This window comes from Mustelus asterias, unplaced genomic scaffold, assembly GCF_964213995.1.
Source record: "Mustelus asterias unplaced genomic scaffold, sMusAst1.hap1.1 HAP1_SCAFFOLD_2104, whole genome shotgun sequence".
Lineage (NCBI taxonomy): Eukaryota > Metazoa > Chordata > Chondrichthyes > Carcharhiniformes > Triakidae > Mustelus > Mustelus asterias.
Genome location: NW_027592049.1, coordinates 1 through 16,989, shown reverse-complemented (window position 1 = coordinate 16,989; position 16,989 = coordinate 1). Strand labels below are relative to the sequence as shown.

The 16,989-nt window shown below is 57.4% G+C and overlaps 1 protein-coding gene across 1 annotated transcript; it reads left to right on the top strand.

Moving 5' to 3' along the window:
* Nucleotides 1-1,204: 1,204 nt before the first annotated feature.
* On the top strand, nt 1,205-16,989 carry LOC144489296 (uncharacterized). Its single transcript, XM_078207166.1, has 4 exons — nt 1,205-1,263; nt 6,747-7,751; nt 13,330-13,530; nt 16,589-16,989. Exons 2-4 carry the CDS (start codon nt 6,843-6,845, stop codon nt 16,700-16,702), a joined length of 1,224 nt encoding a protein of 407 aa, XP_078063292.1. The 5' UTR covers nt 1,205-1,263; nt 6,747-6,842; the 3' UTR covers nt 16,703-16,989.

Here is a 16,989-nt window from a genome sequence, read left to right as displayed (position 1 = left end):
GGGTCAGTGCTGAGGGAGCGCCGCACTGTGGGAGGGTCAGTGCTGAGGGAGCGCCGCACTGTGGGAGGGTCAGTGCTGAGGGAGCGCCGCACTGTGGGAGGGTCGGTGCTGAGGGAGCGCCGCACTGTGGGAGGGTCAGTAACGGTTTCTCCGCGCGCCGCTCTGGAGCGGGTGGTTCAGCCCCGAACCAGATGTCCCGCCTCTCCCTCTCTCTGATTGGCGGCTGCCTTCTGTGACCGACAGCCACGTCAGCCAATGAGCACCCAGTCTCTCTGAGTGACAGCCTCTCCCGCCCATTCAGCAGCCGCTCTCTGTGTAGAGGCGGGCTATGGGCCTCAGAGCAGATGTCCCGCCTCTCCCTCGCACACATTGGCCGTGGCTCACTCTGACTGACAGCGGCGCTACCCAATGGACAGCCTGCCTCGCGGATTGGCATCCACACTGACTAATCGACGCCCGCATTCTGTGGAGAGGCGGAACTTGAGTTTAGAGCGGACGTCCCGCCTCTGCCTCTCTATGATTGGTCACTGTTCCCTCTAACTGACAGCCATTCTACCCAATGGCCGTCCCGTTTTGCTGATTGGCATCCTCTCGGACCAATCGACAATGACTTTGGAGCGGACGATCAGCCTCCCCCTCACTGCGATTGGTGGCTGCTCTCTCTGACTGACAGCCTCTCTAGCCAACCGGCGCTAGGATCCTCTGAGTGACATCCTCTGCCAGTTGGAGGCCGCAATGTGCCTCCAATGTGGGATTTGCCTTGGAGCGGACGGGACGTCTCTGCGATTGGCGCACGGCCCCTCTGACTGACGGCTGTTCTACCCAATCAGCGCCCTGAATCCCTGATTGGCATCCTTTGCAACCAACCGGCGGCCGCGTTCAGTGAAGAGGCGGTATTTGCTTTTGGGGCGGACGTCCCGCCTCTCCACCTGTGACTGACACCCGTTGTACCCAATGGGCGCGCAGTTCCCTGAGTGACAGCCCCTCCCACCAATCAGTCTCCGCAATATCCCTGGGGAGGCGGGATTTGGTCACCGACCGGGAGACCCGCCTCCCTTTGTCTGCAAGTGGCCGCCGTTCACTCGGATTGACAGCACACACCAGCCAATCGGAGGCTGTGATCCATGATTGACAACGCCTCCAGCCAATGGGCATTCCCCGCTGCTCTTTGACTCCCTCCGGAAGCTCTCCCCTGTCCCGCCCACTGACCCCGGAAGTTGTCGGCCGCGTGCTCAGGCCTGGACGCCGGATCCGCGACGCCGGGTGAGTGCGGGGGGGAGAGGTCCTGGGGAATGGGGAGGGAAACTCCGTCCCTGAATCCCAACATGACGCCTCCCACAGCCCAATAGCCACCCCGGGGAGGGGTGAGGCCCCACCTGGCTGAATAGCCACTGTGTGTGTGACGACCCACGTGGTTCAATAGCCACTGTGTGTGTGAGGCCCCTCCTGGTTCAATAGCCACTGTGTGTGTGACGACCCACGTGGTTCAATAGCCACTGTGTGTGTGCTGCCCCTCCTGGTTCAATAGCCAGTGTGTGTGTGCTGCCCCTCCTGGTTCAATAGCCAGTGTGTGTGATGCCCCACTTGGTTCAATAGCCCGTGTGTGTGACGCCCTACCTGGTTTAATAGCTACTGTATGTGCTGCCCCTCGTGGTTCAATAGCCACTGTGTGTGACGCCTCTGCTAGTTCAATAGCACCTGTGTGAGATGCCCCATTTGGTTCAAAAGCCACTGTATGTGTGAGGCCCCTCCTGGTTCAATAGCCAGTGTATGTGTGACGCCCCTCCTGGTTCAATAGCCAGAATATGAGGCCCCTTCCGGTTCAATAGCCACTGTGTGTGACGTCTCTGCTCGTTCAATAGCACTGTGTGAGATGCCCCATTTGGTTCAATAGTCACTGTATGTGTGACGCCCCTCCTGGTACAATAGCCGCTGTGTGTGACGTCTCTGCTAGTTCAATAGCACTGTGTGAGATGCCCCATTTGGTTCAATAGCCACAGTGTGTGAGACGCCCCTCCTGGTTCAATAGCCGCCTGGACTGTGGAAGGTTCAGATTCTAAGGACAGGCTGGGACTTTGTCCCCTGCAGCAGAGGAGGATGAGGGGGTGATCTTATAGAGGTCGATAAAATCATGAGGGGCGTCGATCAGGTGAATCACTGGGGTCTTTTCCCCCAGGGGAGGGGGGGAGTCCAAAACTAGAGGGCAGAGGTTAAAGGTGAGAGGGGAAAGGGGGGACTCGAGGGGTAACTTTCCCACCCAGAGGGTGGTGCGTGTGTGGAATGACCTGTCCGAGGGGGGAGTAGAGGCGGGGACAAGGACAACATTTAAAAGAGATTTGGACAGGTACATGGATGGGAAAGGTTCAGAGGGAGACGGGGGGCCACACACAGGCAAATGGGACTCGTTCAGATTAGAAAACATGGACGGGTTGGGCCAAAGGGCCTGTTTCCCTGCTGTATATCTCTGATTATTACTAGCTGCTCCGCACTGTGGGAGGGTCAGTGCTGAGGGAGCGCCGCACTGTGGGAGGGTCAGTGCTGAGGGAGCGCCGCACTGTGGGAGGGTCAGTGCTGAGGGAGCGCCGCACTGTGGGAGGGTCGGTGCTGAGGGAGCGCCGCACTGTGGGAGGGTCGGTGCTGAGGGAGCGCCGCACTGTGGGAGGGTCAGTGCTGAGGGAGCGCCGCACTGTGGGAGGGTCAGTGCTGAGGGAGCGCCGCACTGTGCGAGGGTGAGCGCTGAGGGAGCGCCGCACTGTGGGAGGGGCGGTGCTGAGGGAGCGCCGCACTGTGGGAGTGTCAGTGCTGAGGGAGCGCCGCACTGTGGGTGGGTCAGTGCTGAGGGAGCGCCGCACTGTGGGAGGGTCAGTGCTGAGGGAGTGCTGCACTGTGGGAGGGTCGGTGCTGAGGGAGCGCCGCACTGTGGGAGGGTCAGTGCCGAGGGAGCGCCGCACTGTGGGAGGGTCGGTGCTGAGGAAGCGCCGCACTGTGGGAGGGTCGGTGCTGAGGGAGCGCCGCACTGTGGGAGGGTCAGTGCTGAGGGAGCGCCGCACTGTGGGAGGGTCAGCGCTGAGGGAGCGCCGCACTGTGGGAGGGTCAGTGCCGAGGGAGTGCTGCACTGTGGGAGGGTCAGCGCTGAGGAAGCGCCGCACTGTGGGAGGGTCAGCGCTGAGGAAGCGCCGCACTGTGGGAGGGTCGGTGCTGAGGGAGTGCTGCACTGTGGGAGGGTCGGTGCTGAGGGAGCGCCGCACTGTGGGAGGGTCAGTGCTGAGGGAGCTCCGCACTGTGGGAGGGTCGGTGCTGAGGAAGCGCCGCACTGTGGGAGGGTCGGTGCTGAGGGAGTGCTGCACTGTGGGAGGGTCAGTGCTGAGGGAGCGCCGCACTGTGGGAGGGTCCCCAGTTCTCGGGCTGACATTTATCCCTCAATCGTTAGAAAAAAATATATATTTCACAAGATTACTGATATAGATGTTTTAACTGCACCTTTGGACACTTGGGAGTCATAATTACAGGATGAATTGTCACAGTGGGCTGAAGTGTCAGTCTCCCACTTACTGCCTGGGATACGGTGTCAAATCTGTCCTGCCCCTGATCATGGCGACCTTTCTGAGGAACCTGGGGTTCCGCTTGGGTGGTTTACCTGCCTTTACAACTTGGTAAACCCGACTCCGATTGGCATCCACTGTGAGATGTTGGGCTGTGTGTGCGCGCAACCTCCCCATGTCGAATTGCCAGCCTCCCCCTTGCTGAGGGAACTGATCAAGGTTTTGCCTCCACCTCTGTGGGGCAGTGTGTGGGGGGATTGAAGGAATTGGCAATTGGGGGTGGAAATTAGAGTGAGTCCCGCATTCTCCTCCACTCCCCCCGTGGGAGCGAGTCCCGCATTCTCCCCCCACTCCCCCCCGTGGGAGCGAGTCCCGCATTCTCCCCCCACTCCCCCCCGTGGGAGCGAGTCCCGCATTCTCCCCCCACTCCCCCCGTGGGAGTGAGTCCAACATTCTCCCCCACTCTGCGCAGGAGTGAGTCCCACATTCTCCCCCACTCCCCCTGTGGGGGCGAGTCCCACATTCTCCCCCACTCCCCCTGTGAGAGCGAGTCCCACATTCTCCCCCACTCCCCCTGTGAGAGCGAGTCCCACATTCTCCCCCACTCCCCCCCCGTGGGAGCGAGTCCCACATTCTCCCCCACTCCCCCCCGTGGGAGCGAGTCCCACATTCTCCCCTCACTCCCCGAGTAGAGACAGTTCTCCTGAATTTCCTATCGCTTTTATTAGTGCCTGTCGCATATTGACAGCCCTCCTGGCTGTATTCTCTCCCCCGCACACGTCTCCTCTGCATGTCCCCTATCGAACCTCTCATCTTGTTTCCAGACCAGGCTGGATCCGGGGATGGCGGGACTGATGTACGAGGAGAGATTGACTCGGTTGGGATTGTTTTCACTGGAGTTCAGACGAATGAGGAGGGGGGGATCTCACAGAGACTTATAAAATTCTAGCAGGACTAGACAGGGTAGATGCAGGGAGGATATTCCCGATGGTGGGGGGAGTCCAGAACCAGGGGTCACAGTCTGAGGATTCGGGGTAGACCATTTAGGACGGAGGTGAGGAGACATTTCTTCACCCAGGGAGTGGTGAGCCTGTGGAATTCAGGAATTAGTTAATACCAAAACATTGAATCTATTCAAGAGGCTGGATTGTTGAAGTTGTACAAGACATTGGTAAGGCCACACTTGGAATACTGTGTACAGTTCTGGTCACCCTATTATAGAAAGGATATTATTAAACGAGAAAGAGTGCAGAAAAGATTTACTAGGATGCTACCGGGACTTGATGGATTGAGTTATAAGGAGAGGCTGGATAGACTGGGACTTTTTTCTCTGGAGTGTAGGAGGCTGAGGGGTGATCTTATAGAGGTCTTTAAAATAATGAGGGGCATAGATCAGCTAGATAGTCAATATTTTTTCCCAAAGGTAGGGGAGTCTAAAACTAGAGGGTTCAGGTTTAAGGTGAGAGGAGAGAGATACAAAAGGGTCCAGAGGGGCAATTTTTTCACACAGAGGGTGGTGAGTGTCTGGAACGAGCTGCCAGAGGTAGTAGTAGAGGCGGGTACAATTTTGTCTTTTTAAAAAGCATTTAGACAGTTACATGGATAAGATGGGTGTAGAGGGATATGGGCCAAATGCGGGCAATTGGGACTAGCTTAGGGGTTTAAAAAAAAGGGCGGCATGGACAAGTTGGGCCGAAGGGCCTGTTTCCATGCTGTAAACCACGATGACTCTATATAGCACAAAGAGGCGGCTGGATATAGCAGTTGGAGCGAATGGGATCAAAGGTTACGGGGGGAAAGCAGGATTAGGCTATTGAGTTGGACGATCAGCCACGATCGTAATGAATGGCGGAACAGGTTTGAAGGGCCGAATGGCCTCCTCCTGCTCCTATCTTCTTTCTGTGAACCCCCTTTGAGTATTACCTCCTGTGAGTAACCTCCTCCAGCCCCGACACCCCCTCCCTATCTCTGTAACCTCCTCCAGCCCCTACACCCACTCCCTATCTCTGTAACCTCCTCCAGTCCCTACACCCACTCCCTATCTCTGTAACCCCCTCCAGCCCCTACACCCCCTCCCTATCTCTGTAACCCCCTCCAGCCCCAACACCCTCTCCCTATCTCTGTAACCTCCTCCAGCCCCTACACCCCCTCCCTATCTCTGTAACCTCCTCCAGCCCCCTACACCTCCTCCCTATCTCTGTAACCTCCTCCAGCCCCTACACCCCCTCCCTATCTCTGTAACCCACTCCAGCCCCTACACCCCCTCCCTATCTCTGTAACCCCCTCCAGCCCCTACACCCCTTCCCTATCTCTGTAACCCCCTCCAGTCCCTACACCCCCTCCCTATCTCTGTAACCTCCTCCAGTCCCTACACCCACTCCCTATCTCTGTAACCTCCTCCAGCCCCTACACCCCTTCCCTATCTCTGTAACCTCCTCCAGCCCCTACACCCACTCCCTATCTCTGTAACCCCCTCCAGTCCCTACACCCACTCCCTATCTCTGTAACCTCCTCCAGCCCCTACACCCCCTTCCTTTCTCTGTAACCTCCTCCAGCCCCTACACCCCCTCCCTTTCTCTGTAACCTCCTCCAGCCCCTACACCCCCTCCCTTTCTCTGTAACCTCCTCCAGCCCCTACACCCCCTCCCTATCTCTGTAACCCCCTCCAGCCCCAACACCCTCTCCCTATCTCTGTAACCTCCTCCAGCCCCTACACCCCCTCCCTATCTCTGTAACCTCCTCCAGCCCCCTACACCTCCTCCCTATCTCTGTAACCTCCTCCAGCCCCTACACCCCCTCCCTATCTCTGTAACCTCCTCCATCCCCTACACCCCCTCCCTATCTCTGTAACCTCCTCCAGTCCCCTACACCTCCTCCCTATCTCTGTAACCTCCTCCAGCCCCTACACCCCCTCCCTATCTCTGTAACCCCCTCCAGTCCCTACACCCCCCTCCCTATCTCTGTAACCTCCTCCAGCCCCTACACCCCCTCCCTATCTCTGTAACCCCCTCCAGCCCCTACACCCCCTCCCTATCTCTGTAACCTCCTCCAGCCCCTACACCCCCTCCCTATCTCTGTAACCTCCTCCAGAGCACTACCCCCCCCCTCTCCCTCCCAGGAAAACGTGTGGTTGTGTCTTTCTTGAATGTTGCGACCTCTCTCTCTCTCGAGTTCTGACCGTCCCATGTTTTGTCTCGATCACAGGGCGTCCCGATGGCTGCCGCTGGCATCTGACGGCTGGGCGTCACGAAGACACCGTGGGGGGGAGCCGAGCTTGGTAACTGGCGCCCGTCGAGAGCCATGTCCACCTTCGAGCTGAACGTGGGGTTCTTCCCCGTGGCAGAGCAGAAACCTGCCAAACTCAGCCTCAAGCGCCGACGCTTCCTCCTGCGACGGGACCGGCTGAAGCGGCGGGCCTACCTCAAGAAGAAACTAGGGGGCGCCCCGGCGCAGGAGGGGCACCCGCAGCCCGCACCCCCTCCCCGCCAGGGACCCGTCTCCGCCGCCAAGCTGGCCTGCCCTGGCTTAGGCAACGGGGTGCCGGCGGGCAAGGGGGCCCAGCAGTCGGGCAAGGGGGCCCAGCAGTCGGGCAAGGGGGGCCAGCAGTCGGGCAAGGGGGGCCAGCAGTCGGGCAAGGGGGGCCAGCAGTCGGGCAAGGGGGGCCAGCAGTCGGGCAAGGGGGGCCAGCAGTCGGGCAAGGGGGGCCAGCAGTCGGGCAAGGGGGGCCAGCAGTCGGGCAAGGGGGGCCAGCAGTCGGGCAAGGGGGCCCACCAGTCGGGCTGCCAGGACTCCAAGCCCTGGAAGTTCACCCCTCCCTCCTCCTCCTCCTCCCGCCCGCCCACTGCCCGACCGGTCGCCCCCCCGACAGCGAGCGCCCTGCTTCTCAGCGAGTGCCAGAGCGCCCTCCCGCGCCTGGACGTTGCCCCCCCCCCTGCGCACCCCTACCCTGCCTTCGGGGGCAAGGCGGCCCCCTGCGACCCCCAAAGGCCTTACAAGTGCGTAGCCCTGGACTGTGAGATGGTGGGCACAAGGGGGCCGGGCAAGCGGAGCGAGCTGGCCCGCTGTAGCATCATCGGCTACCACGGCGACCTGGTCTACGACAAGTACATCCTGCCACCCAACCCCATCACCGACCTCCGGACCCGCTGGAGTGGAATCCGCTGGCACCACATGAGAAATGCCACGCCCTTCAAGCTGGCACAGAAAGAGGTGAGACGGGCGTGGCCAGGGCAGGGAGGGCGTGGGGCCACCACGGCTGGGGGGAGGCGTCGGGAGCTGGATCTGGGGGACTGGAGCCCCACAGGGATAGGAGGAGGCCATTCAGCCCCTCTCTCTTGAGCCTGTTATAGAGTCAATGAGGTTAGCATCCTAGTAACTCTTTTCTGCACTCTTTCTAGTTTAATATTATCCTTTCTATAATAGGGTGACCAGAATTGCACACAGTATTCCAAGTGTGGCCTTACCAATGTCTTGTACAACTTCAACAAGACGTCCCAACTCCTGTATTCAATGTTCTGACCGATGAAACCAAGCATGCCGAATGCCTTCTTCACCACTCTGTCCACCTGTGACTCCACTTTCAAGGAGCTATGAACATGTACCCCTGGATCTCTTTGTTCTGGAACTCTCCCCCAACGCCCCACCATTAACTGAGTAAGTCCTGCCCTGGTTCAATCTACCAAAATGCATCACCTCGCATTTATCGAAACTAAACTCCATCTGCCGTTCGTCAGCCCACTGGCCCAATTGATCAAGATCCCGTTGCAATCGGAGATAACCTTCACTGTCCACGATGCCACCAATCTTGGTGTCATCTGCAAACTTACGAACCATGCCTCCTATATTCTGGGAACGGAAATGTAGATAGTTTGAGTCATGTTGAGATCAAAAAGGAGGAGGTATTGGGGTTCTTGAGAAACATTAAGGTAGACAAGTCCCCAGGGCCTGATGGGATATACCCCAGAATACTGAGAGAGGCAAGGGAGGAAATTGCTGGGGCCTTGAGAGAAATCTTTGTATCCTCACTGGCTACAGGGGAGGTCCCAGAGGATTGGAGAATAGCCAATGTTGTTCCTTTGTTTAAGAAGGGTAGCAAGAATAATCCAGGTAATTACAGGCTGGTGAGCCTTACATCAGTGGTAGGGAAATTATTGGAGAGGATTCTTCGAGACAGGATTTATTCCCACTTGGAAATAAGTGGATGTATTAGCGCGAGGCAACATGGTTTTGTGAAGGGGAGGTCGTGTCTCACGAACTTGATCGAGTTTTTCGAGGAAGTGACGAAGATGATTGATGAGGGTAGCGCAGTGGATGTTGTCTACATGGACTTCAGTAAGGCCTTTGACAAGGTCCCTCATGGCAGACTGGTGCAGAAGGTGAAGTCGCATGGGATCAGAGGTGAGCTGGCAAGGTGGATACAAAACTGGCTCGGTCAAAGAAGACAGGGGGTAGCAGTGGAAGGGTGTGTTTCAGAATGGAGGGCTGTGATAAGTGGTGTTCCTCAGGGATCAGTGCTGGGACCTTTGCTGTTTGTAATATATACAAATGATTTGGAGGAAAATGTAACTGGTTTGATTAGTAAGTTTGCGGACGACACAAAGGTTAGTGGATTTGCGGATAGCGATGAGGACCATCAGAGGATACAGCAGGATATAGATCAGTTGGAGACTTGGGCGGAGAGATGGCAGATGGAGTTTAATCCAGACAAATGTGAGGTAATGCATTTTGGAAGGTCTAATACAGAGAGGAAATATACAGTAAATGGCAGAGCCCTTAAGAGTATTGATAGGCAGAGGGATCTGGGTGTACAGGTACACAGGTCACTGAAAGTGGCAACACAGGTGGAGAAGGTAGTCAAGAAGGCATACGGCATGCTTGCCTTCATCGGCCGGGGCATTGAGTTTAAAAATTGGCAAGTCATGTTGCAGCTTTATAGAACCTTGGTTAGACCACACTTGAAATATAGTGTTCAATTCTGGTCGCCACACTACCAGAAGGATGTGGAGGCTTTGGAGAGGGTACAGAAAAGATTTACCAGGATGTTGCCTGGTATGGAGGGCATTAGCTATGAGGAGAGGTTGGAGAAACTTGGTTTGTTCTCACTGGAACGACGGAGGTTGAGGGGAGACCTGATAGAAGTCTATAAGATTATGAGGGGCATGGACAGAGTGGATAGTCAGAAGCTTTGTCCCCAGGGTGGAAGAGTCAATTACTAGGGGGGCACAGGTTTAAGGTGCGAGGGGGCAAGGTTTAAAGGAGATGTACGAGGCAGATTTTTTACACAGAGGGTGGTGGGTGCCTGGAACTCGCTGCCGGGGGAGGGAGTGGAAGCAGATACGATAGTGAGTTTTAAGGGGCGTCTTGACAAATACATGAATAGGATGAGAAGAGAGAGATATGGTCCCCGGAAGGGTAGGGGGTTTTAGTTCAGACAGGCAGCATGGTCGGTGCAGCCTTGGAGGGCCGAAGGACCTGTTCCTGTGCTGTAATTTTCTTTGTTCTTCTTTTTCTCATCCAAATCATATAAATGACAAATAACAGTGGGCCCAGCACTGATCCCTGAGGCACACCGCTGGTCACAGGCCTCCAGTTTGAAAAACAACCCTCTACAACCACCCTCTGGCTTCTGTCAAGAAGCCAATTTTGTATCCATTTAGATACCTCACCCTGGATCCCGTCAGATTTAACTTTATGCAACAACCTACCATGTGGTACCTCGTCCAAGGCCTGTTATGCAGGGACGGGGGAGGCCATTCAGCCCCTTTTGAGCCTGTTAGGAACATCAGGAGGTCATTCTAGTCCCTCCTGAGCCTGCTGGACAGGAACAGGAGGCCATTCAGCCCCTCTTGAACCCGTGAGATAGGGACCCGGCCTCCACAGCCTTCTGCGGCAAAGAGTTCCACAGATTCACCACTCTCTGGCTGGAGAAATTCCTCCTCATCTCTGTTTTAAAGGATCGTCCCTTTAGCCTGAGGTTGTGCCTCTGGTTCTAGTTTTTCCTACTCGTGGAAACATCCTCTCCACGTCCACTCTATCCAGGCCTCGCAGTATCCTGTAAGTTTCAATAAGATCCCCCCCCTCATCCTTCTAAACTCCCAACGAGTACAGACCCAGAGTCCTCAACTGTTCCTCATACGACAAGCTCTTCATTCCAGGGATCATTCTTGTGAACCTCCTCTGGAGGGAGCCGATGGCCTAGTGGTTTATCGCTAGACTATTAATCCAGAAACTCAGCGAATGTCCTGGGGGACCCGGGTTCGAATCCCGCCACGGCAGATGGTGGAATTTGAATTCAATAAAAAAATATCTGGAATTAAGAATCTACTGATGACCCGTTGTGGGAAAAACCCATCTGGTTCCCTTTGGGGAAGGAAATCTGCCGTCCTTACCCCGATCTGGCCTACATGTGACTCCAGAGCCACAGCAATGTGGTTGACTCTCAACTGCCACACTCCGGCACCTGTTTGGGTACACTAAGGGGCAATTTAGCATGGCCAATGCACCCTAACCTGCACATCTTTTGGACTGTGGGAGGAAACCGGAGCACCCGGAGGAAACCCACGCAGACACGGGGAGAACGTGCAGACTCCGCACAGACAGTGACCCGAGCCGGGAATCGAACCCAAAAAACCTCCGTGCCTTTTTCTACCGCGCGGAGGCGTTTCCTGTGCGGGCTGCTGCTGCACACCTTCCACTACCGCCTCCTCGCCTGCCGCCCGGATACACCTTGGCGGGCCTTGTTGCCGCCGGGCGGCGGAGGTCCCCGCTGGAGGTCCCTCTACGGAGGGATCTCCCCCAATTACGTCGGGGACCTGGGGTGGAGGGTGATGCATGCAGCAGTTCCGCACAACCGTAGGATTCACTGGTTCACGGGCTCCGAAGACTGCCCTTTCTGCGGCCTTGTGGAGTCCGTGGACCATGTCTATGTTTTGTGTCTCAGGCTGCACTCCCTTTATGTTTTCCTGAAGAACCTTTTGTTGATGTTTTGTCTGCACTTCAGTCCCACGCTCCTGATCTACGGACACCCGGTGCGGAGAGGGGGAGGGTCGGGATGGCGACCTCCTCGTGAACCTGCTCCTGGCGAAACGCGCCATTTACCGGTCCAGGCAGCGGGCGATCGAGGGGGCCGTCCATCCTGACTGTCTTCCCCTCTACCGCGGCTACGTTCGCGGCCGGGTGTCCCTGGAGAGGGAGCATGCGGTGTCCACGGGCGCGGTTGACGCCTTCCGCGCCCGTTGGGCACCGCAGGGGTTGGGGTGCGTTATCGACCCTAATAATCACATTATAATTTGATGTTTTTAAGTTTCCTTTGTACTTTGATTTCTGTTCGGGCTGTTCCCCCTCCTTTTGGGAAGCTGCCCCTTTTACTTTGTCCTGATTTAATCTGAGTTTGTTTATTTGGTTTGACCTAAAAAGAGGGCAGCAGCGCTAACCCGCTGTGCCACCCTGGCGCTGTGAGGCAGCGGTGCTAACCCGCTGTGCCGTCCTGACGCTGTGAGGCAGCAGTGCTAACCCGCTGTGCCACCCTGGCGCTGTGAGGCAGCGGTGCTAACCCGCTGTGCCACCCTGGCGCTGTGAGGCAGCAGTGCTAACCCGCTGTGCCGTCCTGACGCTGTGAGGCAGCAGTGCTAACCCGCTGTGCCACCCTGGCGCTGTGAGGCAGCAGCGCTAACCCGCTGTGCCACCCTGGCGCTGTGAGGCAGCAGTGCTAACCCGCTGTGCCACCCTGGCGCTGTGAGGCAGCAGCGCTAACCCGCTGTGCCACCCTGGCGCTGTGAGGCAGCAGCGCTAACCCGCTGTGCCACCCTGGCGCTGTGAGGCAGCAGTGCTAACCCGCTGTGCCGCCCTGGCGCTGTGAGGCAGCAGTGCTAACCCACTGTGCCGTCCTGGCGCTCTGAGGCAGCGGTGCTAACCCGCTGTGCCGTCCTGACGCTGTGAGGCAGCAGTGCTAACCCGCTGTGCCACCCTGGCGCTGTGAGGCAGCAGTGCTAACCCGCTGTGCCACCCTGGCGCTGTGAGGCAGCAGTGCTAACCCGCTGTGCCACCCTGGCACTGTGAGGCAGCAGTGCTAACCCGCTGTGCCACCCTGGCGCTGTGAGGCAGCAGCGCTAACCCGCTGTGCCACCCTGGCGCTGTGAGGCAGCAGCGCTAACCCGCTGTGCCACTCTGGCGCTGTGAGGCAGCAGCGCAAACCCGCTGTGCCACCCTGGCGCTGTGAGGCAGCAGCGCTAACCCGCTGTGCCACCCTGGCGCTGTGAGGCAGCAGCGCTAACCCACTGTGCCGTCCTGGCGCTGTGAGGCAGCAGTGCTAACCCGCTGTGCCACCCTGGCGCTGTGAGGCAGCAGCGCTAACCCGCTGTGCCACCCTGGCGCTGTGAGGCAGCAGCGCTAACCCGCTGTGCCACCCTGGCGCTGTGAGGCAGCAGTGCTAACCCGCTGTGCCACCCTGGCGCTGTGAGGCAGCAGTGCTAACCCGCTGTGCCACCCTGGCGCTGTGAGGCAGCAGTGCTAACCCGCTGTGCCACCCTGGTGCTGTGAGGCAGCAGTGCTAACCCGCTGTGCCACCCTGGCGCTGTGAGGCAGCAGCGCTAACCCGCTGTGCCACCCTGGCGCTGTGAGGCAGCAGCGCTAACCCGCTGTGCCACCCTGGCGCTGTGAGGCAGCAGCGCTAACCCGCTGTGCCACCCTGGCGCTGTGAGGCAGCAGTGCTAACCCGCTGTGCCGCCGTGCAAGTTAACCTCGAGAGGACCCTGAACTGGGACTCACTGCTCTGGCTGTCTCTCTGCAGATATTGAAGATCCTTTATGGCAAGATTGTGATAGGCCACGCGATCCACAACGACTTCAAGGCCCTGAAGTACTTCCACCCGCAGCCAATGACCAGGGACACCTCGAAAATCCCACTCCTGAACAAAAAAGGCGGCTTCTCCGAGAAGGAGACCGTCTCGCTGAAGAGATTGACAAAGGCACTGCTTGACCGAGACATCCAGGTATGTCCCAGACCCTCAGCCTGTCCCCCAACTCTCTCTACACACTCTCCCCAAACTCCCACAGCCCCCTCCACCCACTCCCTATCTCCCAAGCTCCTCCAGCCCCGACACCTCCATCCCTATCTCTGTAAACTCCTCCAGCCCCTACACCCCCTCCCTATCTCTGTAACCTCCTTCAGCCCCTATCTCTGTATCCTCCTCCAGCCCCTACACCCCCTCCCTATCTCTGTAACCTCCTCCAGCCCCTACACCCCCTCCCTATCTCTGTAACCTCCTCCAGCCCCTACACCCCCCTCCCTATCTCTGTATCCTCCTCCAGCCCCTACACCCCTTCCTAACTCTGTCACCTTCTCCAGTCCCTATACCCTTCCCTATCTCTGTAACCTCCTCCAGCCCCTGCACCCCCTCCCTATCTCCGTAACCTCCTCCAGCCCCAACACCCCCCCCTAACTCTGTAACCTCCTCCAGCCCCGACACCCCCTGTCTATCTCTGTAACCTCCTTCAGCCCCTATCTCTCTAACCTCCTCCAGCCCCAACACCCCCTCCCTATCTCTTTAACCTCCTCAGCCCCTACACCCCTTCCTAACTCTGTCACCTTCTCCAGTCCCTACACCCCCTCCCTATCTCTGTATCCTCCACCAGCCCCTACACCCCTTCCTAACTCTGTCACCTTCTCCAGTCCCTACATCCCCTCCCTATCTCTGTAACCTCCTCCAGCCCCGACACCCCCTCCCTATCTCTGTAACCTCCTCCAGCCCCTACACCCCTTCCCTATCTCTGTAACCTCCTCCAGCCCCTGCAGCCCCTCCCTATTACTGTAACCCCCTCCAGCCCCTGCACCCCCTCCCTATCTCTGTAACCTCCTCCAGCCCCGACACCCCTTCCCAATCTCTGTAACCTCCTCTAGCCCTTACACCCCCTCCCTATCTCTGTAACCTTCTCCAGCCCACTACTCCCCTCCCTATCTCTGTAACCCCCTCCAGGCCCCTACACCCCCTCCCTAACTCTGTAACCTCCTCCAGCCCCTACACCCCTCCCTATCTCAGTAACCTCCTCCAGCCCCTACACCCCCTCCCTAACTCTGTAACCTCCTCCAGCCCCTACACCCCTCCCTGTCTCTGTAACCCCCTCCAGCCCCTACACCCCTCCCTATCTCTGTAACCTCCTCCAGCCCCTACACCCCCCTCCCTCTCTCTGTTACCTCCTCCAGCCCCTACACCCCCTCCCTATCTCTGTAACCCCTCCAGCCCCTACACCCCCTCCCTATCTCTGTAACCTCCTCCAGTCCCGACAACCTTCCGTGATCTCGGCACTCCTCCAATTCCGGCCTCTGGAGCAGGCTGTGTTTTGTGTGGAGAGACTGGGAGAATCTGGGACTCTGGCCCTCGGGGCAGAGAGAAGGTTCGGGGGGGGGGGAGAGTTAAATCGAGGCGTTCGCAATCACCAATGGGAGGTTTCGATCGAGTAAATGTCTCCCACGGGCAGGAGGATGGAGGGGGGCACAGATTGAAGAGAATCGGGAAAAGGGGAGTGGGAGGCGATGGGGAGAACTTTGATGGAAAGGCAGCGAGTTGTTGTGATCTGGAAGGCGATGCCTGAATGGAGCTGGAACAGGAGAAGTTTCAAAAATGGCGGGGGATTGGAGAAATAAAGTTTAAGTTGATTTATTCGTGTCACAATTAACACCGCAATGAAGCTACTTTGAAAATCCCCAAGTCGCCACACTCCTGTTCGGGTATGCTGAGGGAGAATTTAGCACGGCCGATTCATCCTAACCAGCACATCTTTGAACACTTTGCACACTGGGCGGCACAGCGGGTTAGCACTGCTGCCTCACAGTGCCAGGGACCCGGGTTCGATTCCCGGCTCGGGTCACTGTCTGTGTGGAGTCTGCACGTTCTCCCCGTGTCTGCGTGGGTTTCCTCCGGGTGCTCCGGTTTCCTCCCACAGTCTGAAAGACATGCAGGTGAGGTGGATTGGCCGTGCTAAATTGCCCCTAAGTGACCAGAGATGTGCAGGTTAGAGGGATTAGCAGGGTAAGCATGTAGGGACAGGTCCAGGGATTGTGGTCGGTGCAGACTTGATGGGCCGAATGGCCTCCTTCTGCATTGTAGGGATTCTATGATTCTACTAAGGGGCAATTTAGCATGGCAATTCCCCCTAACCTACACATCTTCGGACTGTGGGAGGAAACCGGAGCACCCGGAGGAAACCCACGCAGACACGGGGAGAACGTGCAGACTCCACACAGACAGTGACCCGAGCCGGGAATCGAACCCGGGTCCCTGGCACCGTGAGGCAGCAGCACTAACCACTGTGCAACCATGCCGTCCCTTGGAAGGGGGAAACATTAGCAGTGACACAGGGTGGGGGGTAGGGAGGTGAGACAAACTAGATGGATCTTTCAAAGGGCCAGTACGGCCACTGTGGAGCGAATGGCCTGCTACTGCGTAGTTCCCATTTGGAGTATTGTGAGCAGTTTTGGGCTCCGTATCTAAGGAAGGATGTGCCGGCCTTGGAAAGGGTCCAGAGGAGGTTCACAAGAATGATCCCTGGAATGAAGAGCTTGTCGTATGAGGAACGGTTGAGGATTCTGGGTCTGTATTGGTTGGAGTTTAGAAGGGATGAGGGGGGATCTTATTGAAACTTACAGGATACTGCAAGGCCTGGATAGAGTGGACGTGGAGAGGATGTTTCCACTAGTGGGAAAAACTAGAAACCAGAGGCACAACCTCAGGCGAAAGGGACGATCCTTTAAAACAGAGATGAGGAGGAATTTCTTCAGCCAGAGAGTGGTGAATCTGTGGAACTCTTTGCCGCAGAAGGCTGTGGAGGCCGGGTCATTGAGTGTCTTTAAGACAGAGATAGATAGGTTCTTGATTAATAAGGGGATCAGGGGTTATGGGGAAAAGGCAGGAGAATGGGGGATGAGAAAAATATCAGCCATGATTGAATGGCGGAGCAGACTCGATGGGCCGAGTGGCCTCATTCTGCTCCTATGTCTTATGTTCGGTGCCTCTCGGTCTCACTCTCCCTCCCCGTTTGATCTCTCCTCAGATGGGGAAACAGGGCCACTCATCAGTGGAGGATGCCCGTGCCACGATGGAGCTGTACCGACTGGCGGAAGCGGAGCTGGAGCTCGAGCAATTCGCACAGTCCACTCCGAAATAGCAGCTGTGCGGAGCGGAGGGGGCCGGAGAGGGACAGAGCGACCAAACCCTCCCCTCTCCCCCCCGCCACATTGATCACCAGGGAGCTGCCTGCCTGCTGCACAGCCAGAACCTTCCTCACAGAGCGGGATCGGGCCAGGATCGCAAAACTCACCAGAGGATCGCAGGCACCGACCATTTCTTAAACACGGGGCACAGCGACTGTCTGGACACTGAGAGGGCGAGCCCCCCCCGGAAAATTTTCAAATACTGAACTTCTGTTTTTATTCATTAAACCAATCTGATTTG